The sequence below is a fragment of the Lampris incognitus genome, chromosome 14 (genome assembly GCF_029633865.1).
Source record: "Lampris incognitus isolate fLamInc1 chromosome 14, fLamInc1.hap2, whole genome shotgun sequence".
Lineage (NCBI taxonomy): Eukaryota > Metazoa > Chordata > Actinopteri > Lampriformes > Lampridae > Lampris > Lampris incognitus.
In genome coordinates this window covers 13,255,357-13,282,167 of record NC_079224.1, presented here as the reverse complement: position 1 = coordinate 13,282,167, position 26,811 = coordinate 13,255,357, and the positions used below count along the sequence as shown (strand labels likewise).

The window sequence follows — 26,811 nt, the reverse complement described above, 5'->3', positions numbered from 1 at the left end:
ATCAATGCTGAGATGCTGGCTCCACAGCCTACAGTGACCGCTCCTGCAACACCTTATGGGAAGCTGTTTGATGTCTTTCACATGAGAAGACAGAGTGATAAATCTAAACTACAGACCCGCTGAAACGGGGACATTTTTCATCAGAAGGCCGAGAGAGTTTTGTTTACTAAGACGTGTGACCCATGAGGTCGACAAGTGTCATGTTGGGTTCTTACTACCATTACATGCAATCTGTTTGCTTTAAAGATTGTGATTTGAAATGAGATAGCCATCATTAAAAAAAAAAAGTCATAGTTCATCTTTCACTATGATCGATACCACAAAATTACATTATGGTACTCTTTATGGGCCAGAAAATAGGTAATGTACTGTAGTGAAAAAAATGACGCTTGGATTCAATGAGCATTGAAGCATTGAGCGCTACTATGATCTGAAAAAATAAATATTCACGCTAAACATCGAATTGCCATGAAGTAATTTGATTCATTTACAGTAAAATAAACAATTCAAGCTTGTGACACAGCTTTCATTCCAAATGTGTGACACCGTTACCTCCAACGATCTATTCTGAGATGCCAATGTCAAGTGTTAGGACAAGGTCGATATACTGTGTGTGCAAGAGACCAGGTGGAAGGGGAGAAAGGCCAAGAGCATTGGAGGTGGGTTCAAACTCTTCTACCATGGTGCGGATAGAAGAAGAAATGGGGTAGGGGTAATTCTGAAGGAAGAGTATGTTATGAAGATTGAAATCGAAGGTGTGATGATGAATGTTATCAGCACATATGCCCCACAAGTTGGGTGTGAGATGGAAAAGAAAGAAGAATTCTGGAGTGAGTTGGATGAAGTGGTGGAGATGGTAACCAAGAAAGAGAGAGTGCTAATTGGAGCGGACTTCAGTAGGCATGTTGGTGAAGGGAACAGAGGTGATGAGGAGGTGATGGGTAGGTATGATGCCAAAGAAAGGAATGTGGAGGGACAGATGGTGGTGAATTTTGGAAAAAGGATAGAAATGGCTGTGGTGAATACATATTTCAAGAAGAGGGAGGAACACAGAGTGACATATAAGAGTGGAGGAAAGTACACACAGGTGGACTATATCTTATGCAGGAGGCGCGATCTGAAAGGGATTGGAGACCGCAAGGTGGGTGACGGGAGAACGCATCTAGGCAGCATCGGATGGTGGTGTGTTGGATGACTTTGTTGATCAAGAAGTGGAAGAGAGTGAAGGCAGAGCCAAAGATCAAATGGTGAAAGTTGAAGAAGGAAGGCTGTTGTGTGGAGTTCAGGGAGGAGTTAAGACAGGCACTGGGTGGTAGTAAAGAGTTGCAGGATGGCTGAACAACTAGTGAGGGGGACAGCTAGGAAGGTACTTGGTGTGTCATCAGGACAGAGGGCGGAAGACAAGGAGACTTGGTGGTGGAATGAGGAAGTATAGCAAATTGTACAGAGGAAGAGGTTGGCAATGACGAAGTGGGATAGTCAGAGAGATAACCAAACCAGACAGGAGTACAAGGAGATGCAGCATAAAGCGAAGAGATACTAGGTGGCAAAGGCAAAGGAAAAGACGTATGGTGAGTTGTATGAGAGTTTGGACACTACGGAAGGAGAAAAGGACTTGTACTGATTGGCTGGACAGAGGGACCGAGCTGGGAAGGATGTGCAGCAGGTCAGGGTGATGAAGGATAGAGATGGAAATGGGCTGAAAAGTGAGGAGGATGTGTTGAGAAGGTGAACGCAGTACTTTGGGGGGCTGATGAATGAAGAAAATGAGAGAGAGAGAAGGTTGGATGATGTAGGGATAGTGAATCAGGAAGTGCGGTGGATTAGCAAGGAGGAAGTGAGGGCAGCTATGAAGAGGATGAAGAGTGGAAAGGCGGTTGGTGTAGATGACATACCTGTGGAGGCATGGAGATGCTTAGGAGAGATGGCAGTGGAGTTTATAACTAGATTGTTTAACACAATCTTGGAAAGTGAGAGGATGCCTGAGGAGTGGAGAAGAAGCAAACTGGTACCGATTTTCAAGAATAAGGGTGATGTGCAGAGCTGTAGCAAATACAGAGGTATAAAGTTGGTCAGCCACCGCATGAAGATATGGGAAAGAGTAGAGGAAGCTAGGTTAAGAGGAGAGGTGACGATTAGTGAGCAGCAGTATGGTTTCATGCCACGAAAGAGCACTACAGATGTAATGTTTGCTTTGAGAATGTTGATGAGAAGTATAGAGAAGGCCAGAAGAAGTTACATTGTGTCTTTGTGCATTTAGAGAAAGCACACGACAGGGTCCCAAAAGAGTCAAGTCAATCCAATTTTATTTGTATAGCCCAATATCACAAATTACAAATTTGCCTCAAGGGGCTTTACAGCAACACAACGTCCTGTCCTTAGACCCTCGCATTAGAGAGGAGGTGTGGTATTGTACGAGGAAATTGGGAGTGGCATAGAAGTATGTAAGAGTGGTGCAGGGTATGTATGAGAGCTGGGTGACAGTGGTGAGGTGTGCGGTTGGAATGACAGATGGGTTCAAGGTGGAGGTGGGATTACATCAAGGATCGGCTCTGAGCCGTTTCTTGTTTGTAATGGTGATGGACAGGTTGACGGACGAGATCAGGCAGGAGTCTCCGTGGACTATGATGTTCGCAGATGACATTGTGATCTGTAGTGAGAGTAGGGTGCAGGTTGAGGAGAGCCTGGAGACGTGGCGGTATTTACAGGAGAGAAGAGGAATGAAAGTGAGTAGGAGCAAGACGGAATACCTATGTGTGAACAAGAGGGAGGACAGTGGAATGGTGAGGATGCAAGCAGTAGAGGTGACAAAGGTGGATGAGTTTAAATACTTGGGGTCAACTGTTCAAAGTAACGGGGAGAGTGGGAGAGAGGTGAAGAAGAGAGTGCAGACAAGGTGGAGTGGGCGGAGAAGAGTGTCAGGAGTGATTTGTGACAGAAGGGTACCAGCAAGAGTTAAAGGGAAGGTTTACAAGATGGTTGTGAGACCAGCTATATTGTACTGTTTGGAGACAGCGGCACTGACAAAAAGACAGAAGGCGGAGCTGGAGTTGGCAGAGTTGAAGATGCTAAGAGTTTTGTTGGGGGTGATGAAGAAGGACAGGATTAGGGACGAGGATATCAGAGGGACAGCTCAGGTTGGACGGTTTGGGGACAAAGCAAGAGAGGCAAGATTGAGATGGCTTGGACATGTGTGGAGGAGAGATGCTGGGTATATTGGGAGAAGGATGCTGAATATGGAGCTGCCAGGGAAGAGGAAAAGAGGAAGGCCAAAAAGGAGGTTTATGGATGTGGTGAGGGGGGACATGCAGGTGGCTGGCATGACAGAGGAAGATGCAAAAAAGTGGAGATACTGTTTGGGCATCAGCATACTCTAGTGGCCAGCAGCACTATTAAAGAGGAGCAGTTGACGCAGCGGACATGTTCAGTTAAAACCGCTGTAACTTGTGGTCACAAAATGACCCCAGTGATAGGCTACGTGTTACTATTCAATCCATGCTGAAGTCTGTGCCAGCGGAAAAATGTGCTGGAATAGACGTATGTTACTTTCCACTGCAAAACCCTTTGAATACATTCAGAATCACCTGTCAGAAATAAAAGACTATGTCATTACCAGCATGGACTAGGGTGCTAAATCTGGTGGGCTATGTCCTGTAATTACATTAACCCCCTCAACTGTAACTGACTGTCGTATATACTGCACATATGTAGTCACCCCCCGGTCCCAGTGGATAAGTCCAGGGCTGAATTTTTTTCCCAGTACACCCATTTCCCGCTAAGACTGATTAATTTTAGTCTTGAAATTGTATTTTAATAGCAGAGTTTTAACATTGGAGTCTATGGCACGTGTCTAATCGCCCTCATGATGTCAGTTAAACAAATACAGCGGCGAGGTGAATAAAGCGAATTATTTTTGGTTCATCCAGTGTCCCCCCCAGTTCTCCTGTGCTGAGATCAGCAGTGAGTGATTTGCTGATTTGTGAAATACGATACGATCGACGTCTCATACACTTTCAACACTCATACCCCAATACATGCACTGCCGCTGCCGCATCTAATCGAATCAGTATAGGATAAAGGTGATCACACAGAACAACTTGGTGTTGATTTACAGTGACCCTTCCCTTTAAGGGGTGAAGTGAACCCCAAACCATGCCAGGAAAATGCCCCCCCTACAGTATTTTCCTTTAATATGTCATATATATATATATATATATATATATATATATATATATATATAGCGTTTTTTTTCCAAAACCATCAATAGTGTTGTGAGTGCTCAACTAATGAGGAGTGGAATATATAGATATATATAGATATAGGTATATATATGTAGATATAGATAGATAGATAGATAGATAGATAGATAGATAGATAGATAGATAGATAGATAGATAGATAGATAGATAGATAGATAGATAGATAGATAGATAGATAGCTATATGAACCATTTCTGAGGTAGGCCCAGGATCCCTCATGCACATTCAAACAAATTTGTAAGCTGGAAATGATGCGGCTCCAGGTTGCCTTTAGCGAACTCTCCAGTGTAGCCGGGATTGCCAAGGAAGACAATATAATTTCTCATGTCAACAACGGTGATTTTAGATGGAACCAGGGAAACGTAGCCTACATAACGACTTAGACAGCGCCACTTGATACCAGCTCCTTTTACATCTCTGATGGCATTGAACTTTTCTTTTCACGAGGACACTTGTCGGAGTGTCACCTCATTATGGTGGGTTGTGTCACCGTGAAATTGAAGAGTCCGATTAGGCTTGTTTTTGTTGCTCTGCACCGTGGCCAATTTTGTCATTCGTCCAGGGCACAGTGTAATACGTCTCAAACAAATTGTTTGTGCCTCACCCTTGAAAGTAAAGTATCCCTGCCAGGGCTTCCCAAATTGCTGGAGAAATGTTAGGAGGAAATCACAAGTTAATTCCCCCGGCTCCAATTTTCTGCTGAAGTGAAATGAAATTTGAATTTTTTGTGCCACTTGGGCCACAGCCACGGAAACCTGTGATTTGTTTCAATGACAGAGCCTATTACAGAGTCCGTGCATTGATGAAGGCATACAGTATGGTAATGTCTAGCATTCTTCACCGTGCTGCCGCCCCTCGTCTTGACGGGGGAGTCTTGTAAACACTGCTTAATTTGTGCCGGATTCTGCAGGAAGAGGATCTGGCACCTCTCAGTTTTGCACCACCTGTGTTCTGGCACCTGTTTGCGAGGATCCCGCAAACCTCTTATGGCAAGGACTGTCATTTTTTTTTGTGAGCTATTTTATATTCCGGAAGAAAAGTCAGTTGCATCGTTTGTTTTTTTATTTCCCTCTCTTGAAGAGAATTAATTGGCTCATCTGTCAGAAAGGAAATGAACTTATTGCATACCACACTTCTGTTAACTACGTCTGTCACCACCTCTGTCAAAGCGAATATGCGGCAACTGAAATCCAACGTGGGCGCTGCGGCCATCGCAACTATTGGCCATTATTTGTGTCTGAACATGTATGAATTTGCTTGGCAGTTAATTCTGGTCATTGGTGATGTTGCCACGTTGTAATTTTTCATGTGTGGTATGCAAAACATCGTATTCATATTCTGTGATTCTAATGAGTTGTGTCTGAAGGCTACAGTAGTGTCTACAACTTGGCTTTAAAAGTTCTATGAGTTTAATTGGCTGTTGGTGTAATATAGTTACTTAATCCTGTTAAATATACCATGTCTGGGTGTCCGGGTGGTGTGGCGGTCTATTCCGTTGCCTACCTACACGGAGATCGCCGGTTCGACTCCTCGTGTTACCTCCGGCTTGGTCGGGTGTCCCTACAGACACAACTGGCCGTGTCTGCGGGTGGGAAGCCGGATGTGGGTATGTGTCCTGGTCACTATGCTAGCGCCTCCTCTGGTCGGTTGGGGCGCCTGTTCGGGGGGGAGGGGGAGCTGGGGGAGGGAGGAATAGTGTGATCCTCCCATGCGCTACGTCCCCCTGGGGAAACTCCTCACTGTCAGGTGAAAAGAAGCGGCTGGCGACTCCACGTGTATCGGAGGAGGCATGTGGGGGTCTGCAGCCCTCCCCGGATCGGCAGAGGGGGTGGAGCAGTGCCCGGGATGGCTCGGAAGAGTGGGGTAATTGGCCAGATACAGTTGGGGAGAAAAAGGGGGGGGGGTAAAATAAATAAATAAATATAATATAAATAAATATAATATAATATAATTAATATGTCTGTATCATGACAACATGGCACCATTGTGCTGTCTAATGCTTTTGCCGCAGTGATGAAACGACACATCCTCCCTTTACAGCCGACCCGCTGGATCAGTACTCCCCTTGATATTCGGAGACCTCGTGGTGTGCAAATCAAGCACTAGATGCGATCTACAAGGGGGAAAAATGGAAGCAATGGAAAAAAAATACACAATGGCTGGATTAAAAAGTAAATCAGAGGTTGGTTCAATGCGTGTATTTGTGTGTGTGTGTGTGTGTGTGTGTGTGTGGGTGGGTGGGTGGGTGGGTGGGTGTGGCATGCGTGATGCTCTTCTTCCTTTTTTTGCTCTCTCCACAACATTCACCTCCTACAAAGACCGAAAGTACGATTCGGGAATCAGAAATGTGAAATAAATGTGTATTTTAAAACATTTGCACATTATTCCGGTGTGAACAACCCACCCAGACACAGACGTGGTGTACAAACATTCACACACACATCCACGCCGATACTTACACTAAATACATATGTGTATCTATGCAGTTACATGAGCATACACACACTGTCACACAAACACACACACACACACATGCGGGCGGACATCTGTACATGCCTGCACATGAACGGTTATTTACGAAGCGCCCCCCCCCCCCCCATATTGTGGTTGGCGTGCCGCGGTGTGCGTTTGATCATACAATTAGTGAACTAAAAGGGTACGTCGACGGTATCCGTGCTCGCCACCGCCGGTCTCCGGGGACAGTTTATGTTGATGACTTTCTGTGGCAGCCATTCATTATTTACAAAGGAAGCCTGGGCCTTAATGAGGCCTAATGAAACGGGGGAGACTCGGAGATGACTGGCAGAGAGCGTTGCGGTGTGTGACAGACATCTGGTGGAAGACGAGCGAACGGGCGTCGGACGAGCCGGATTGAACCCGTTGCGGCGGCGGTAAACGCCGGGGGTCTTTTTGAACCTGCACTTGAACCTGACTTTCCAACTCTGTCAATCAAGCTGGCTGCAGCTGTCACGGTTCACAGGGCAGGCGCTTGGCGGACTGGAGCCATGTCAGGAGGGGGGTGGAACGTGTGCGTCGATTGGCGAGCGGGCGGGTGTGTGTGTTTTTGTGCGTTTGTGCGGACGTGCATGTGTGATGGCCTGGAGCAGAGGGAGTCAGCGCGGCATGTGTTGCTGTGCACCCGAGTGCATCTGCATGTGCATATCTGAAGGGCGAAAGAGCAGCGCGCCCATTGAACAGTTGTGCGTAGCGCGGTTTGCCGGATAACTCCGCTAACACACTGCAGTGCTTGATTGTGATCGCCATACTCGGTAATTTGAGGGATAATTGCGAATCAAGGCTTGAATTATGAGCCTGTCATACACAGGCGTTTAGTTGACACTTTGATCCAGAACAGCTCGCAATGAATGTACGTACTAACGACACACCGAACCCCCGTGTCCAATTAATACGATGATACAGGGATCAACTATCTTAGCGTAAAGTTACAGTATGATTCTCTTGGCTGGGCCCTAACGCCACTTGGCCCGCTGGTCCAGGGTAGATTAGCTTAATCAAGACTTCCAAAGACAGCAGTTCCTCAAGTGACCGTCTCATTTGGTACACGGCATCGCTGTGAACAGTGTGATGGTTTTGAACCTCATTCTTGGCACAAATAGAAATCTACCAAGTAATTTCGGGGTGTCCAGGTAGCGTGGCGGTCTATTCCGTTGTTTACCAACACGGGGATCGCTGGTTCGAATCCCCGTGTTACCTCCGGCATGGTCGAGCATCTCTACATACACAATTGGCCGTGTCTGCGGGTGGGAAGCCGGATGTGGGTATGTGTCCTGGTCGGTGCACTAGCGCCTCCTCTGGTTGGTCGAGGCGAGGGGGAACTGGTGGGAATAGCGTGATCCTCCCACGCGCTACCTTCGCCTGGGGAAACTCCTCACTGTCAGGTGAAAAGAAGCGGCTGGTGACTCCACATGTATCGGAGGAGGCATGTGGTAGTCTGCAGCCCTCCCCGGATTGGCAGAGGGGGTGGAGCAGCGACCAGGATGGCTCAGAACGGTGGGGTAAGTGGCCAAGTACAACTGGGGAGAAGAAGGGGGGGAGCCCCCCCCCCCCAAAAAAATAACTCTACCAAATAAAACCTAACCATTCAAACAAGGATCAGCAGGTAAATATCCATTGATGAAGTTCACAACATCATTCAGCGCTCAAAATGACCTGATTTATTTCCATGTACACTTTTATATACTATCCATGAAGCCTTTATATGCTGTGAGAGCAAGAAGGGAAGAAAGAGAAACAGACAGACAGAGAGGGAGAAGGTCAGAAAGGAGAAAGGCGGAGTGTTTTCTTATCTTTCTTCCTTAGTTGATGGGAAATACAGAATTTACAAACAGCGCTTCGAACTTGAATGTTAAACAGTGTTTTAAATCAGGGAGAGAAATGGCCCAACACATTTTATGGCCGATGATATGCTACAATATCACGGTTGCGGGTTATTGTGAGTTCCCAAGTGTGGCCCTGGGAGAACACATTTATATCCCCAACATGTTGATTTATGTGCTTCCCTGGGCCGTGATGCTTGATATGTCAAATGTAGTGGAGAGCGCTTCGAAGTTCGAATCCTTTAAAGTATCCTTTGAAGTGCAGGATACAGCTGAAATATGAGAGCCGATGTCTCTGTGGGCTCAGGACTACCACCAGGAGGGGGACATGCAGAGTTTTTCTATTGCCCGAAGGGAACACCGGGGAATATTAAAAAGATTCAGATGGTTTATATCAAGTAACTACACTTGAACTGCCTTCTAAGTCCTGTTTATACCTCAAAGGGAAGGCGCAGGTTCTTAGAAAACCTGTATACAACTGATCAGTACTCAAAAAAATAAATGTGATGGTTTATTTCTGCAAATTTGGCAGCAGCGAATGAGAATCTGGGAGCATTGCTAATGATAGCAGCGGCATGGTGGTGCAGCAGGGTTAGCACGGTCGCCCCACAGCAAGAAGGTTCTGGGTTCGAGCCCTGGGGTAGTCCAACCTTGGGGGTTGACCCAGGTCGTCCTCTGTGTGGAGTTTGCATGTTCTCCCCGTGTCTGCGTGGGTTTCCTCCGGGTGCTCCGGTTTCCTCCCACAGTCCAAAGACATGTAGACCAGGTGAATCGGCTGCACTAAATTGCCCCTAGGTGTGAATGTGTGTGCGTGTGTGTGCGTGTGTGTGTGTGTGTGTGTGTGTGTGTGTCAGTCCTGTGTGATGGCCTGGCGGCCTGTCCAGGGTGTCTCCCCGCCTGCCGCCCAATGACTGCTGGGATAGGCTCCAGCATCCCCGCGACCCTGACAGCAGGATAAGTGGTTTGGATAATGGATGGATGGATGGATGCTAATGATAGCTGTAATACTACATGTCACGGTTTCTCACGTAGTAACTAAACATTCAAGCCTTCCATCCAATAAGCTCTCAGTAATCAATTTGTCTGAAAGGCCTTTCCAATGAAAAAGAAGGTTACAGTGTATTCCCCAAATATAAATACACTAGTGTGAATTCACACGTCTTACTGGTAGTGCAAATAGCATGGGCCTGTGAGGAATCTCGAATCAAAGATATTCAAATTCATTGAAATTGCTTGAGTAATGTATTTAAAATGAATAAATAAGCAAATAAATAAATAAACTGTTGCCTTTGGAAGGTGCCATTTGGTGTTTTTTTTATTTGATCCAGTTTGTGAGTTCTTGGCTCAAAAACCCAACCAGCAGCCTGATAACTTATTCATCGAAAGGGGCCAGGGAGCTGAAATGCTGGAATATGCTACCGCGTTGCACAAAATACTGGACCCATATCTGCTCATATGTTGTAAGTGTATCTGCATCAGCAAGCCAGCTCGAAATGAACAGCGAATATGACAGGAAAACACACTTCACAATGTGGAACGTTTTGGATGACTGTTGTTTTTAGCTACAGCCGGTGTCAGAGTAAAGCTCTATGGAGGGTACACGGGGAGGGAGAGAGGAGAAACAGAAAGATACAGAGGTGAAGGAAGGAAAAAAAGAGAGGAAAGGTAGCAGAAAAACAGAGAATGAAGATGGCGGACGAGAAAAATAGCACATTAGCACATATGGATTAGCTGCCTCTCATTCCCAGGCCCCCGCTACAGCCCTGCAGATGTGGCGCTCTGACCGAGCACCCAGCTGGTAACGGCCGCGTCTTAATTAACGAGCAGACATCTGATCAATAAGGGAGGAAAGATGGAGGGGTAGACGTGAAAGGTGGGACAGCCCATGCGGTTCAAGGTTTTGTTTTCCGTTGATGTGGAATAACTTTAGAAATCAATTGCACGGCCCGCCCCGCTACACACGGTGATGACTTTGCACTCCGGAGAGGCGAATTAACCCTTCTTCCTTGTGCTTAATTCTTCACTACAAATGCTTTCCTATCACGTGTCTGTTGTCGAAAATGCCAAAGTTCTGCACCCTGCATCCTTTCTGGCTGCTTGTGCTCAGTGAATTTAAGCTTACTCCGCCGTTGCCTTCACATATACGTGATTCTATGTCAGTTAAATGGCTGCAATAATAAAGGCAGCACGTGGGGATTAAAAACAAATCTGATTATGGAGATTTTTGTATTTTTTAATGCAATGAATCCCACAAATGACTTGAGAAATATAGTTCCACACTTAAGTGGACTATCCAAAGCCAGCCGACATCACCTTTTTGAACCCACCCCGAGTTACCTGACACAGCAACTATTCAGCTGTGTGTGACTTAAAAGTTTATCAGTATTTGCGGGGTATTCTGGAAATTCTCGGACAGGATGGCCATTCTGTGATAAGGCGTTCACATTTGGTGGTAGCCAGAAGGCTGCTGAGGCTGGTGGAAACTCCAATCAGTCTCTCCCCACCCGCCTCCATCAACCCCTCCTTTCAAGTGAGTTACTGATCCACCTCAGGACAGAAATCGTATGTTTATTTGCTTTTCTTTCTCACTGCCAACTTTTGGGGGAAAATTGAATTTGATGCCCAAGGGCAGGATGGAAAATTGGCCAAAATAGCTTATTTTCCCCCATCCCACCTTTTGCTACTCTTTCTAATGAATGGCAAAATAAGATATCTGTGGGAGATGGTATGCTGTGCTGGCTACAGGCCTTGCAATTTAGAACCCATCAATTCATGTTTACAGCATGAGTGTAAATATTGGAGGAGTGTGTCTGACTGGGGAACATGGAAATTGCACTGATGGGGCTGGAGTGGGGGTATCACATGCAAACACTGCTGCACATTGTCTTGTCATGTGACTGAAAAGAGAAGACATCATCAAAATACTGGGTGAAATGTGAAATGCAAAGTGTATATATATATATATATATATATATATATATAAGTGAAACATATTTGGACTCTTTGCAGTGAATGCATTCCAAGCTGAGACGTGCATCTTGTTCCAAGTTAAAACCTCATGGATGTAATCATCAGATAAATGTAACGTTAAACAGAGCTAGACTAAACTTGAAACTGCAGCAGTGTAGTCTGCTGTCTAATGTCTCCCACTTTGTCCTGCTTCACTGATGTGTCCCCGATGGTAACCATTTAATCAGCCGCCAATGCTCTTAATTACAAGATTAGTTTTTACCAATTAGCAGGCGTGCTAATGGTTCTAATCCTCTATTGAAGTCAACTGAATTCTAATTAAGGAGTAACTGTTTCAATTCACCTAGGGCCCATCTGATGGTCATTACCAACCTAGATATTCTCACATAAACCAACTGCAGCACAAGCAACACAGGACCCGTTTCAGAAGCAGGTTTTATGACTGTCATGTGGCCCATTCACGTGAGTCATATTTCCATTTCCTAAAATATTTCATTGTTAATCATATCAAAATACAAATGACTTTACTATTAGAGTGTATATTAGGTCAAAGCATGTTTAGTTGGGTCTATTCAGTTAATGTGGGCTCAGAGATATAATTATCCCACAAAGGTGCGTTCAACTGCCAGGCCTTGTCAGGTATGGGTGATAGCTTAAGTAATTTAAAAACTAGAGTTCAGTTGCAGCTCAAGTTATTTCTCTCTCTCGCTTAATTCAAACTGATCTGCAACGCTGATAAGTGTTGCAATGATGACAAAATCCCAGTCCTTAAAGTCAAGCTTCCTTGAAACTCAGAATCTCCTGAAAGTTGTAACCAAATTCCAATCTTTTCTTGAATTCACATTAGAAACCCTCTACAAGAGATAGTTGTAGAAACCAAGGCCCTTACCTGCCCTGCACCTTGATGTCGGAGATAGCATAGAAGTATCTGGACAGGTTATTCTCATCCACCATTGTGGCTCCAGTGGCCGGCTTCAGCAGCCTAATCCTCAAATCGGTGATGGTAAAGAAGTCCCTCAGGTTCTTGGTTGTGTCCAGTTGACCGTAGAGAGAGGCCATGTTGTGTAGACGAGGCCCAGCGAAGAGGGCAAAGCGATCTTTGATCTCAAAACGCACCGTCTTGTCATTTTTCCACACGTAGCCTCGGGAGTAGTCCTCGGTGCAGATGATGTCCAGCAGGGTGCGCTGGGTGAGCTCGTTGACTGTCTTGGGCTCCATGGTGAAGGCGTCCAGGCAATCGGTGGCATAGAACTGGTAGGGGGTCCAGGTGCGTCCATAGTCCAGCGATTTCTCCAGGACCATCTGCTCCGGCCGGCCTGACTCGAAGGTCAGGACGATGTCATCGGTCAGCTCGATGGTCTTGTTCCAGGACAGCGTGATGTTGACCTGGAGGGGCTTAGGGTACTTCTTCCATGAAGTGGACTGCCAGAATGTTGTGGGGTTACGACCTTCAAAGTCAAACATCAGCTCAGGGGGGTGGGCCAGCTCTTCGGTGCTGGCATCACATTCATTGTTGCACATGTACGGATTCTCCTGTATAAATAAAAACAAACAAACAAACAAACAAACATGTAGAAATATGTAAGCACATGGAGACTCAATATGGATATCAACAAACCTTTCCCCCAAGGAAAATCAGAGGATATGTCTGCACGATAGTGTAAAATTCAACATCCTCATGTTTAACCTGCCCTGAAGAGATTTAGAAGAAAAAATTCGAAATTTGAAATTTGAAGTGTATGCTGTAGTTTGGCCTTGCAGCTGAGAACTGGATCCATGGAACATTTTTTTTCCTTTTTCCTCCTAAATTGGCATGTCCAACTCCCTGTTCTTCTGGGCCCCAACATTGCATGACCCCTATGATAGTTGGGGAGGGTGTAGAAGTGTGATACATGTTGAGTTGCCAACCACTTCTTTTCACCTACCAGCTGCAGATTTCCCCGGGGGGAAACGGCGTGTGAGGAGGCCTGCTCTATTTCCCCAAGACCTCATGCAGCTGTACAGGTGCCCCACCACCTGTAGGAGTCACAACTTACAATGGTTGAAACAGAATACTCCTTCTAGGATCCGCACAGGGATACTGCAAATTGCACTCCCTGCGATGGCTAGCTGAGCCTGAGGAAACACCAGGATTCAAACTAAGAACGCCAGTGTTGAGATGCTAGCATATTACTCGGCTGCCTCATAGATGCTTTGATTTGTTCGTTCACTGTCTATACCAGCTAAATTCAGTTCAGGGTTGCGGGCGGTTAGATCCCATTCCAGCATGCATTGAGTGGTTGGCAGGAAGGCACCTTGGACAGGGGCCACCCACAATCAACGGAGAGCATATAATCCCCTCACAAAAGGACTGGGATCAAACCCAGAGCTCGCCTGTTGTGAGACAACATTGTTTACCACTGTTAAAGTCGCTTCAAAACACATAAGCTAGCATGTAACTGTTTGGCTCTAGTGGTCTTCCCCTCGCACCACATTTGTAGAGCCATCTAGCTAGGGTTGTAGTGCTTAAATATAGTCTCGAGTACACATTTGAAAGGGCTCAGCATAATGACTCATACTCAGACAGTGTGGACTCACATTAATTTTTCAAGATGAGTACCACACGTATTTTTGAAATAAATATCACGAAATAACTTTCCCACAGGAGATCAATAAAGTGAATTCTAATCTAATTTGTTTCTTTTTTTTATTAATCAACTCTGAAACATTCGAAGATTGGAATCCAAAACGTTCCCTCTTTGACAGAGGCAAAAAATAAAATAAACCTAAGTACATATCACAGTGTAGTGGAATTTTGAGTTTTATTACAACAGCAGACTTCTACAATAACATTCATGATGTTTCATTGGACTTTCACTGTTCTGGTGCCAGTCTTTTATACCCCCCCCCCCCATTTCTCTCCCCAATTGTACCTGGCCAATTACCCCACTCTTCCGAGCCGTCCCGCTCGCTGCTCCACCCCCTCTGCCAATCCGGGGAGGGCTGCAGACTACCACATGCCTCCTCCGATACAAGTGGAGTCACCAGCCGCTTCTTCTCACCTGACAGTGAGGAGTTTCGCCAGGGGAACGTAGCATGTGGGAGAATCACGCTATTCCCACCAGTTCCCCCTCCACCCCGAACAGGCACCCCGACCGACCAGAGGAGGCGCTAGTGCAGCAACCAGGACACATACCCACATCCGACCAAGCCAGAGGTAACACGTGGATTTGAACCAGCGATCTCCATGTTGGTAGGCAGTGGAATAGACCGCTACGCCACCCGGACGCCCCTCGTACCGGTCTTTACCTACGTTTGGTCCCCATTGGTCTTGAGTTGGGCTCACCTTGGGTGGCCTTAACTACAAGGCCACATAAAGCATCATCTTTGTTGGATGCTTTGCCTCATGGGTTGACTGCCATTCTGTCAAATGTCTGTATTCAGATCAATTACGCCTTCAATCAAATTCAGGCAAAGTCGCACCTTTTAATTTGCCCAAGCAATCCGGGGCCTACAGCTGCAGGAGATACTGACCCAAACTACTTCGCGATTACACAGCAAGTATCATATTGTCTTTCTCCACCACCCCTATCTTGCCACCCAAATTGCCAATGTAATTGATATTCCTGTGTGGTATAGCAGTTGAGATGGGAGAGGAATCCTGATGAGTGGTTCTTATGAAACACGCAAAGGGACATGCATTTTTCATGGGCTTGAATCTGCCCTGTACCATTGGTATTCACTCCTTCTTGAATGTGTGTGTGTGTGTGTGTGTGATTTTTAGTGCATGTGTGCTGTGTATGCTTGAAAGAGAGGGAGAGAGAGAGGAGAGAGAGCGAGAGAGAAAGAGAGAGGGGGAGAGAGAGGGGGGAGAGAGGAGCGCGAGAGAGAGAGAAAGAGGAGAGAGAGAGAGGGGAGAGAGGAGAGAGAGAGGAGGGGGGGGTACAAAATGAACTCCAATTGACATTCCGCTCACCTCTGCTCCAGGAACAAAGAGGCTAAGTGCTGATGAGATTTAGATCAAATGTAAAGCAGTTTGATAATCAGCACTCATTCAACACTCTCGATGAGAAATTATCTAAAGGTGAAAATGGGACTATTTGCAAGGTTGCACTTTTATCTCTGTGGGATTGCCATCCACCCAAACAACTGTGCCGCCTCGTCTGTTTCAGATGATTTGTTAGGAATACTGATAACCAGGCACTATTGTTCTTTATAAATAAAGAAAATAAGGCAACAGCGATTAAATAGTTTTTCTATCAAGAGATGATTTGTCGGGTGTTCAGGTGGCGTGACGGTCTATTCCGTTGCCTACCAACACGGGGATCGCTGGATCGAATCCCCGTGTTACCTCCGGCTCGGTCGGGCGTCCCTACAGACACAATTGGCTGTGTCTGTGGGTGGGAAACTGGACCCAAAAAAAGGTGATTTTTCTTGTCAAGGAAATTCTTTTGATATTCATCTGTTTGCAAAGCCTACCATTTCTCCTACAGGTATGCATAGCGCCCCTCTTTGAGATAACAGAGATGGAGTCTGTCATCTCTACGTCCTGTGTGACCAAAATATTAGGGTGGTTTCCACAAGAGGCCCTCCTCCGCTAGTAGAGATCACTTTCTGATAAGCCAGAACATGACTGAGGGATTGTGGGTCGCTAGGCTTGCCGGTTTGGCGCGAGGAAGAGCAACATGATCCAATTAAAGGAGGGTAACAAGGGTTATGGGGCTCAGGGGGAGAGAGTCGGAGGAAAGAGAGGAGGAGAAAGGGAGCGAAAGAGACTCTTGACATTCCTACAGAGACTATCTCAGTTGAAAACCGCAAGGAAATGGAAAAACAGTTAACATATCTTCAACAGAACCCACCCCCCTTTTAAGCACACACACACACACACACACACACACACACACACACACACACACACACACACACACACACACACACACACAAACAGGCGTCCTGCAACACAATGCAACCAGCGATTCACTCGCATCCGAGAGAGATAGAAGGGGAAATGAGAGAGAGAGAGCGAGAGAGAGAGAGAGAGAGAGAGAGAGAGAGAGAGAGAGAGAGAGAGAGAGAGAGAGAGAGAGAGAGAGAGAGAGAGAGAGAGAGAGAGAGAGAGAGAGAGAGAGAGAGAGAGAGCAACTAGTGGAGAGGATGCTGATGCTGGGCTGGGCCTGGGGGAAGGTAAATTGTGGCTGTGTCAAACGTTTACCCCCGATGTGTGTTGAACCTCATTATATTCCCCACTCGTTCTTCAACAACCTTGGAGGTCTGCTCAGAGCTCAGACTATGACGTTATAAGGAGAGGGAGAAAGAAAGAAAGACAGGGAAGGGGGGTGGGAGGGCGAAGGAAGAGAGCTCTCTCTCAGTTGTCATGAAGTTCCATTTATATTTGCTTCATTTGATGACATGGTTTTAAAACGATGCGGGCGCGTGTATGTTTAGAGAGGGTAACATCTGCCCCGGAGCCTCACTTATGTACCAATAACAGGAGGAGGGGCTGGGATTGCCACATCCGTGTGTATATTTAAATGAAAAAAAAAATTCCCCCTCTGAACAGTAGGAAACTGAGTAAACAGATGCTGCAAAGTACCGAGCAATATTTGCTTCACTTGAACTCAGGGAGAGGAATACAGAGGCCTATGAAAAGCATAGATTCGGAGGTCCGGGTGGCGTAGCGGTCTATTCCATTGCCTACCACCACGGGGATCGTCGGTTCGAATCCCTTGTGTTACCTTCGGCTTGGTCGGGTGTCCCTACAGACACAATTGGTTGTGTCCGCGAGTGGGAAGCTGGATGTGGGTATCCCAGATAGTAAAATTGCTGTGGCCCGGACCCGTCCCACACCCGACACTTTCATCCGGCCCACATACCGCGTGGAATGATGGCACTTGGGCGGTCCGCTCCTGTTTACCAGATCTGGGCCAGAACCAAGCCAAAGCAATGTCGTGTGTGCTACATATTTGCCAAAGGTGGCCCATATTTGTTTTGTGATATTTGGGCCATATTCACCATTTACCACACGGGCCACTTCAGGGTCACATCCAGATTACGTGTTGCCGAGAGCACCGCATCTTTGCCAAAAAAAGGCCCACATTTGATTTGGCATATTTGGACCATATTTGCTATTATACATGTGGGCCACTTCAGGCTCACATCCATTTTGTCAGGGCCAAAAGAAGACCATCAGTGCTGCATCATCGCCTGAAGTGGCCCACATCCGGACGCTATCTGGGAAGTGTCCTGGTCGCCGCACTAGCGCCTCCTCTGGTCAATCGGGGCGTCTGTTCGTGGGGGGAGGGGGAACTGGGGGGAATACCGTGATCCTCCCACACGCTACGTGCCCCTGGTGAGACTCCTCACTGTCAGGTGAAAAGAAGTGGCTGGCGACTCCACATGTATCGGAGGAGGCATGTGGTAGTCTGCAGCCCTGCCCGGATCGGCAAAGGGGGTGGAGCAGCGGCCGGGACGGCTCAGAAGAGTGGGGTAAGTTGAGGAGAAACAAGCCGCCTGCCTTGAGTGTGATCCAGCGATCACCCTCTCAGTACCGAAGCAGGCTGGGGACAGACATCTCATAAAGGCCCTTTTGTCATCAATAATACTCGATAAAGTGAAAGCACTTTTACAATCACACGCCATGCTACAAATGTATTTGAATTGATGTGCTCCCAGTAAGATCCACTGCAACAGAGAGCCTTAATGCAGACCTGCTGGCAGTGGCGAGATAGAAACTCGGCGAGAGGTCAAGACCTTCCATTAGAGTCCTGTGGTTGTTACTTAACAACAGGGCAGTGCTTTACGAAGATCAATACCCGCCTCGGTCTGCGAAAACCAAGAGCTGCAGCACTTTGCTGTTGGGCAGCTATTGGAAAACAATAAGCCGTCTTGGATTTTTTTAAATTTTATTTATTTATTTTTTACTTGCGATCATGGCCGTGGGCGCGGAAAATAAGCAAAGGAGGAATGAAAGTAAATTTAGTATTTTTTAATCTATAATCTTTCATTCCCATGCATTAACACCTAACCTTACTAACCGATTGCTTGCAAGCGGTATGGATCATAGCTAAAGATATTACTTATAACTTTAGTAAAACTGTTTGCTTTCCGCTACATAAAAAAGTGTGCAATCATGTCTGGGTAGCATAGCGGTCTACTCTGTTGCCTACCAACACGGGGATCACCAGTTCGAATCCCCGTGTTACCTCCGGCTTGGTCGGGCATCCCTAAAGACACAATTGGCCGTGTCTGCGGGTGGGAAACCGGATGTGGGTATGAGTCCAGGTCGCTGCACTAGCGTCTCCTCTGGTCGGTCGGTCATCTCCATGGGTCCATGCCTCATGACAAGTCTCTTACTGGGGTTGCGGACACCTCCGTTGCCGCTTCAGCTGTACTGTAATTAAACCTTGTTGTTTTCTATCAAGGCTATCTGGTCCATCCAGGGGGCAGTGGCTTCGTTCAAGCCGACCTGGGTTGCGAGGCTGTGGCTGATTGCAGCTAATGATATCTTGAGCTCCACGGCCTTTGAGGTTAATCCAATATCAGGTCGTGGCAGTAAAGCTGTGTGTGCGCGAGCGACAGAGGAGAGCTACAGCGTGAGAGCTGGAGACAGACAAACTGGGGATACTCATCAAAAAAACTCTTCACCAACAGGAGGTGGTGGGGTTGCTTGCTTGCATCAATTTTCCAGAAGGCTAAATGGATATTCATATGTAATTTCATGGACACATTTGAGAGTTAAAAAGGATTCAATCATGAGAATCGATCAAGTGTGACGGGCTAAACAGCACAACAGAGGAGCTATCCATTCCACACAGGTTTAAGCAATAAATTGTGTGAATTATTGTCACAAAAATGGACTTTGTATACAAGCGATGTCAACTTTCTTTCTCTCTTTTGCGCTTAATCTCTCTCTCTCTCTCTCTCTCTCTCTCTCTCTCTCTCTCTCTCTCTCTCTCTCTCTCTCTCTGTGCTCACAACACCCCCAGTCAACACTGCACCCATTCACAGCACTGCAAGCGTCTACTGAATAGCGTATGAAAGACACAAACTCAAATTCACAACACACACATGCACGCACACTGAAAAAAATCCATGGGTGCTAGTTTGTGAAATAAACAGATTTTAGGGTGAGTGGCATATGGCCTTTGAGATTGACAGCTGTAGCCTCCTGATGATGTGCCTTTTGACACAGAATGTGGCTGAGGAGATAAATTCACTGACCATTGACAGTCCCTCTTGATGGATGGGCACAAGTAATCCAACCAGTCAGTTTAGCTGACAGATTTCTGGACTTGTGCTTCAGATCGCAGATTGAATTTAACGTCACCATTTTATCCCCCTCTACCTTTCTTTAACCAAACCACCGCCTCTGTGTCGAGTCCGGCATTCTGCTGACGGGAATTTTCTTTCTTTTTTTTAGTACTACATTTTTTGTTGGCCAGGTTCTAAGATTTTTTTTCAGAAAGCCATCACAGATTTTATTTTATAATCATATCTTGTTGAAGAAGGGAAACGGGTATATTTATTCTTTTCTTCTGCTTTGCCATTTAAGGATGGTGACGTAATGTGTCCATGTATCCATACTATATCAGCTTTTGTGTTTCCATCGAGATGTGTTCATGTGAATTTTGAAGTTGTGGATCAGAAAACTTGAATAGAAACTACCAATTATTAAAAAACAAATTCTTAGCATTAAGAAAAAAAGATTTTACATGCATATGACCTGGAAAATTCTATATGTCAGTATAGAGAATTTGTGGTAAACCCAGCCACTGAGGGTGCAAGAGCCAGTGCATTCTTAGTGCCGGGCCCAAGTCCAGATAAATGGGGAGGGTTGCATCAGGGAGGGCATCCAGCATAAAACCTTTGCCAAACCAAATATACGGATCATAAATCAGATTTCCATACTGGATTGGTCGAGGCTTGGGTTACAAACGACCGCCACCAGTACTGTTGGCCAGCAGAGTGCCGGTGGAAATTATGCTACTGTTGGTGAAAGAGGAGAGGGGGAAGGCACGTCCAGAGGCCGCAGAAGAGGAGGAAGGGTAGGAGTGTGGAGGTGAGAGTCTGTACTTTGAATGTTGGCACTATGACTGGTAAAGGGAGAGAGCTGGCTGATATGATGGAGAGAAAGAAGGTAGATATACTGTGTGTGCAAGAGACCAGGTGGAAGGGGAGAGAGGCCAGGAGCATTGGAGGTGGGTTCAAACTTTTCTACCATGGTGTGGATAGGAGAAATCGGGTAGAGGTCATTCTGAAGGAGAAGTATGTCAAGAGTGTTGGAGGTGAAGAGAGTATCAGACAGAGTGCTGAGTATGAAGCTGGAAACTGAAGGTGTGATGATGAATGTTATCAGTGCATATGCCCCGCAAGTTGGATGTGAGATGGAAAAAAAAGAATAATTCTGGAGTGAGTTGGATGAAGTGGTGGAGATGGTAACCAAGGAGGAGAGAGCGGTGATTGGCGCGGACTTCAATGGACATGTCGGTGAAGGGAACAGAGGTGATGAGGTGGTGATTGGCAGGTATGGTGTCAGGGAGAGGAATGTGGAGGAAAAGATGGTGGTGGATTTTGTGAAAAGGATGGAAATGGCTGTGGTGAATACATATTTCAAGAAAAGGGAGGAACACAGGGTGATGTATAAGAGTGGAGGAAAGTGCACACAGGTGGACTATATCTTATGCAAGAGGCACGATTCGAAAGGGATTGGAGACTGCAAGGTGGTGACGGGAGAGTGTAGCTAGTTAGCATCAGATGGTGGTCTGTAGGATGACTTTGGAGCTCAAGAAGAGGAAGAGAGTGAAGGTCGAGCCAAGACTCAAATGGTGGACGCTGAAGAAGGAAGAATGTTGTCTGGAGTTCAGGGAGGAGTTAAGACAGGCACTGGGTCGGAGTGAAGAGTCGCCATAGGGCTGGGCAACCACTGTAGAAATAATGAAGGAGACAGCTAGGAAGATACTTGGTGTGTCATCAGGACAGAGGAAGGAAGACAAGGAGACTTGGTGGTGGAATGATGAAGTACAGCAAAGTATAGAGAAGAAGAGGTTGGCAAAGAAGAAGTGGGATAGTCAGAGAGATGAAGAAAGTTGACAGGAATACAAGGAGATGTAGTGTAAAGCAAAGAGAGAGGTGGCAAAGGAAAAGGCTTTTAGTGAGTTGTATGAGAGGTTAGACACTAAGGAAGGAGAAAAGGACTTGTACCAATTAGCTAGACGGAGGGACCAAGCTGGAAAGGATGTGCAGCAGGTTAGGGCGATCAAGGATAGAGATGGAAATGTGCTGAAAAGTGAGGAGAGTGTATTGAGAAGGTGGAAGGAGTACTTGGAGGGGCTGATGAATGAGGAAAAAGAGAGAGAAGGTTAGATGATGTGGGGAAAGTGGATCAGAAAGAGTGATGGCTTAGCAAGGAGGAAGTGAGGGCAGCTATGGAGAGGATGAAGGGTGAAAAGGTGGTTGGTCCAGATGACATACCTGTGGAGGCATGGAGATGTTTAGGAGAGATGGCAGTGGGGTTTTTAACTAGATTTTTTTAACACAATCTTTGAAAGTGAGAGGATGTCTGAGGAGTGGAGAAGAAGCATACTGGTATTGATTTTCAAGAATAAGGGTGATGTGCCAAGCTGTAGTAACTACAGAGATATCAAGTTGATCAGCCACAGCATGAAGATACAGTATGCAGTATGGTTTCATGCCATGAAACAGCACTACAGATGTGATGCTTGCTTTGAAAGTGCTGATGGACAAGTTTAAAGAAGGTCAGAAGGGGTTACACTGTGTGTGTGCATTTAGAGAAAGCATATGACAGGGTGCCAAGAGAGGAGATGTGGTATTGCATGAGGAAGTTGGGAGTGGCATAGAGGTATGTAAGAGTGGTGCAGGATATGTATGAGGGAAGTGTGACAGTGGTGAGGTGTGGTAGGAAGGACGGATGGGTTCAAGGTGGAGGTGGGATTACATCAAGGATCGGCTCTGAGCCCTCTCTTGTTTGCAATGGTGATGGACAGGTTGACGGACGAGATCAGGCAGGAGTCTCTGTGGACTATGATGTTCGTGGATGACATTGTGATCCATAGCGAGAATAGAGAGCATGTTGAGGAGAGCCTAGAGAGGTGGAGGTATGCACTGGAGCGAAGAGGAATGAAAGTCAGTAGGAGCAAGACAGAATACATGTGCGTAAACAAGAGGGAGGAAAGCGGAATGGTGAGGATGCAAGCAGTAGAGGTGACGAAGGTGGATGAGTTTAAATACTTGGGGTCCACCGTCCAAAGTAACGAGGAGTGTGGAAGAGAGGTGAAGAAGAGACTGCAGACAGGGTGGAGTGGGTGGAGTGGAGTGTCAGGAGTGATTTCTGACAGAAGGGTACCTGCAAGATTTAAAGGGAAGGTTTACAAGATGGTAGTGAGACCAGCTATGTTGCATGGTTTGCAGACAGTGACACTGACAAAAAGACAGGAGGCGGAGCTGGAGGTGGCAGAGTTGGAGATACTAAGATTTTCGTTTGGAGTGACGAAGAAGGACAGGATTAGGAACGAGTGTATTAGCAGGGCAGCTCAGGTTGGACGGTTTGGAGACAAAGCAAGAGAGGCAAGATTGAAACGGTTTTAACATGTGTGGAGGAGAGATGCTGGGTATTTTGGGAGAAGGATGCTGAATACGGCGCTGCCAGGGAAGAGGAAAGGAGGAAGGCCAAAGAGGAGGTTTATGGATGTGGTGAGAGAGGACATGCAGGTGGCTGGTGTGACAGAGGAAGATGCAGAGGACAGGAAGCGGTGGAAATGGATGATCTGCTGTGTTGACCCCTAACAGGAGCAGACGAAAATAGTAGTAGTAGTAGTAGCAGACAGAGAATTTGTGCTAAGGGTTAGGATTAACAAAAAAAGAGATAGATATAGCTTAATGTTCTCTCTTGACATCTTTTCTATCCTGCACTCTCAGATATCGCATTGGTTCAAATTATTGACTCACTTTTCATTTCGGCCTTAAAAACCTGCAGAGCTAAAGCTTTTCGACTCTCATCCTGCCCTGCTGCTACAACCTCTGTCCTCTACATAAAGGTGCAATCCGCGATTGCTGCACACTGCGCCTGTCCGCCTCACTTATGCCGCTGTTTTGGTCAGACGTTGTAAACATCATTTCGCCACTTTGCTGGATCACTTTAACTTCCTTTTGAGGCTTTTAGTGTTCTCCATTGGCGAGATATGTCATGGTTATTGTTGTCATTAGAGCGCTCGTGTTGTCACAATACTCCACTTAACTGTGGCACCACACGCCATTATCGATTGTACCTTCAAGCTTGGAAAGTAAAGATGAATAAAATCTCCTTGATTTCAACATCTGTAAGCATGTGAATTGAAAAGGCTAAGTCACTTAATATTGAATTTTGAACTGGCAAAAAAATTTTTTTTTCTCATGCTCTCTTTGTATCTGCTGTACCCTCATTTGATGCATGCTGCATGTTGCTTTTACCTGGGGAGAGAAGATGTACCAGTGCCTCACTGCATGAATTTAACACCATGTCCAATTCTTTCCCCCCCTTTTTTTCTCCCCAATTGTACTTGGCCAATTACCCCACTCTTCCGAGCCGTCCCAGTCACTGCTCCACCCCCTCTACCAATCCGGGGAGGGCTGCAGACTACCACATGCCTCCTCCGATACACGTGGAGTCGCCAGCCGCTTCTTTTCACCTGACAGTGAGGAGTTTCACCAGGGGGACGTGGCATGTGGAAAGATCACGCTATCCCCTCCAGTCCCCCTCCCCCCAAACAGGTGCCCCGACCGACTGCAGGAGGCGCTAGTGCAGCGACTAAGACACATACCTACATCCGACTTCCCACCCGCAGACACAGCCAGTTTTGTCTGTAGGGACGCCCGACCAAGCCAGAGGTAACGTTGGGATTCAAACCGCCGATCCCCTGTGTTGGTAGGCGATGGAATCGACCGCCACGCTACCCGGACGTAGTGAATTCTTTAACTAATGAAAAACATACATACAGATATCTGAAGATTTCTGCGTCTCTCTACATTACACCTTAAAATAACAGTATACATTATAATGATCACATAATATAAAGCAGAAAACGATCGAGGCCTTACTATTAATATTAAAACTATTATAAATGAACGTCACCTTCAACCTTCTCTAATAAGTCTCGATCTACCTGTCAAGATTCCAGGGAAGCGAGTTTTGTTATGAATGGCTGGATAGTTTGAACTCTTGTCTGTCTTTTCTTGTCTTGTCTTGTCTCGTCTTGTCTCATCTTGTATGTCTTGTCTCGTCTTGTCTTGTCTTGTCTTGTATGTCTTGTCTTGTCTCGTCTTGTCTCGTCTTGTCTTGAAGCTAGCAGGTAGAAGGGATGTGATGTTTGGTCCAGATTAAAATGCATGGCAGTGCAGTCCTGATGCAGGGGTGGCCTCTAGAAATCTGGAGCTGGTGTCATCTTTGATTAATCTGTTACATTCATCATCCTCTCTGCCCCCCCCCCTTTTCTCGCCCTCTCTCTCTCTGTGTGTCTCTCTGTGTCTTTCTATCGTCCTCTGCTCCATCTTTCCTCTTTGGACATACACGCTCTCATAATTCAGTAGTGCAAACTCTTATCTGTTTCTACTCTTTTTTATTTTTTTTATTAAAGAGAGGCCTTCTGCAAGTTCGTACTAGATTCTTCTATCTGCAGTTTTTATTTTTCAGTGCTGCATGTTTGGGCTTCATCACAGCCCCACTGACATGCCTGAAGGCTCCAGCTCGCTGCAGGTGTGGTGCGGTGTTGATTTGAGTTAATGGTCTCTCCGTATCACACAGTGCACGACTTCGCCTCAGGTTTGATCAAACGGAGCCAAGTAAGAAATTAACCTCTTCTGAAAGGGACTGTTTAAGAGACTTGTGAACTGACTCTGGGGTAGGACTTGCGGCAGTTTTCAGCTTCTCAAGGTTAATTTTTTTTATCGAAATCCATGTTAGAAATAAAAATCAATTTATTCCTAACAATGATTATGTACACAATTGGTTCCATTTCATTTTGGCATCTTTTCTTTTTGGTTAAAAGTGTATTTTCCGAAATACTCCTCATTTTCATTTTATTGTTAATCGGTTTGCACATACTGTGAACTGGACTTGGTGTGATGCTTAAGGCATAAAACACGGAGAACAACAGCCATCTGTTTAAAAGGAGGAAGAGTCCATCAGAATATCCAGTGAGAATCTATAATCCCCTTTTCCCACCAAATTAGACTCCTGGGTTTTTAATGGGATTGCTGAACCCAAACCCGCCACAGAACCTTCGTAGCTAGGAGAGAGGTGTTTCCCTCTGGACTTTAGGTGTCGCTGGGTTAATCAACCCGTCCTCCTTCCTGGGCTTACACCTCCTGAACCTGCTACATGACACCTACAGACCTATCACCATCCCCTCCGTCACAGCTTCCCTCCCATGTGCCTCCTCAGTCAGTGCAACGTGGCTTCCAGTCCTGGTGATGAAATGAAGCCAGCAACTGTTTGCTGAAGGAGTCGAGTCATGGATAATAGAAAAGGATGATGATCCAGGATGAAACCCAGACAAAATCACAGCATGCCCACGCAAGAGCAAAGATTGCTCCCTAGAAGAAAAAAAATCTCTACTTTGAGTCAGTGTATAAAGTAGTCTTGCTATAGAGTCCATTGCTTTCAAGCAACACCTTGATATAGCTGAGGATCAACCCTGTAGTGCTGGTTTACTGAAGCCTGGCCAAAAAGTCGAGATCTGGTACTTTTTGGGACTTCTTTTCAGAAGGAGAGCTCTCAAGAGTGTATAGGTGATAGGAGAGTGAGAGTTGATCCTTTCAGGGTTTGGTATAAGCCCTGATGGAAGAGACAGCTGAGTGACATGGTGAGATATTGGGAGAGTCAGTACTTTGGCAGAAACTCAATAAAGCTTTAATGACCTGCAGTCAGGGCCGGTGATGACTCACAATAGAACTGGGGTTTATATTCTACTGACCTTCAGAGGAATGAAGGGCAGCAGGGCAGCATGTCTAACCTTTGATATATCACATGATGGGTCTGAGGGCTGTGAAAGTCAGTCTAACAGACAACAGCAGATGTCAGCTCAATAATACATGTGTACTTGTATAACTTATACATACAAGTTATACAAGAATAACTTGATATAGAATATACAATCTGGCTGGGAGAGCTGGCATTGGATTGGCTGAGGGAGCTTGGTCTGCTGCGTCCTGTGGGTCCGAGGATCATGGCCCTGACCGGAGCTACGCCCGAAGAGGAAACATTGAGGGCGATT

The 26,811-nt window shown here is 46.1% G+C and overlaps 1 protein-coding gene across 1 annotated transcript in view; it reads right to left on the bottom strand.

Moving 5' to 3' along the window:
* LOC130124327 (netrin-G1-like) overlaps window positions 1-26,811 on the bottom strand; it is a 74,306-nt gene that overhangs the window by 32,722 nt on the left and 14,773 nt on the right. The window contains exon 2 of the mRNA XM_056293785.1: window positions 12,456-13,099. Within this exon, the coding sequence (XP_056149760.1) occupies window positions 12,456-13,099 (644 nt within the window). The remainder of the gene's footprint in view (window positions 1-12,455; window positions 13,100-26,811) is intronic.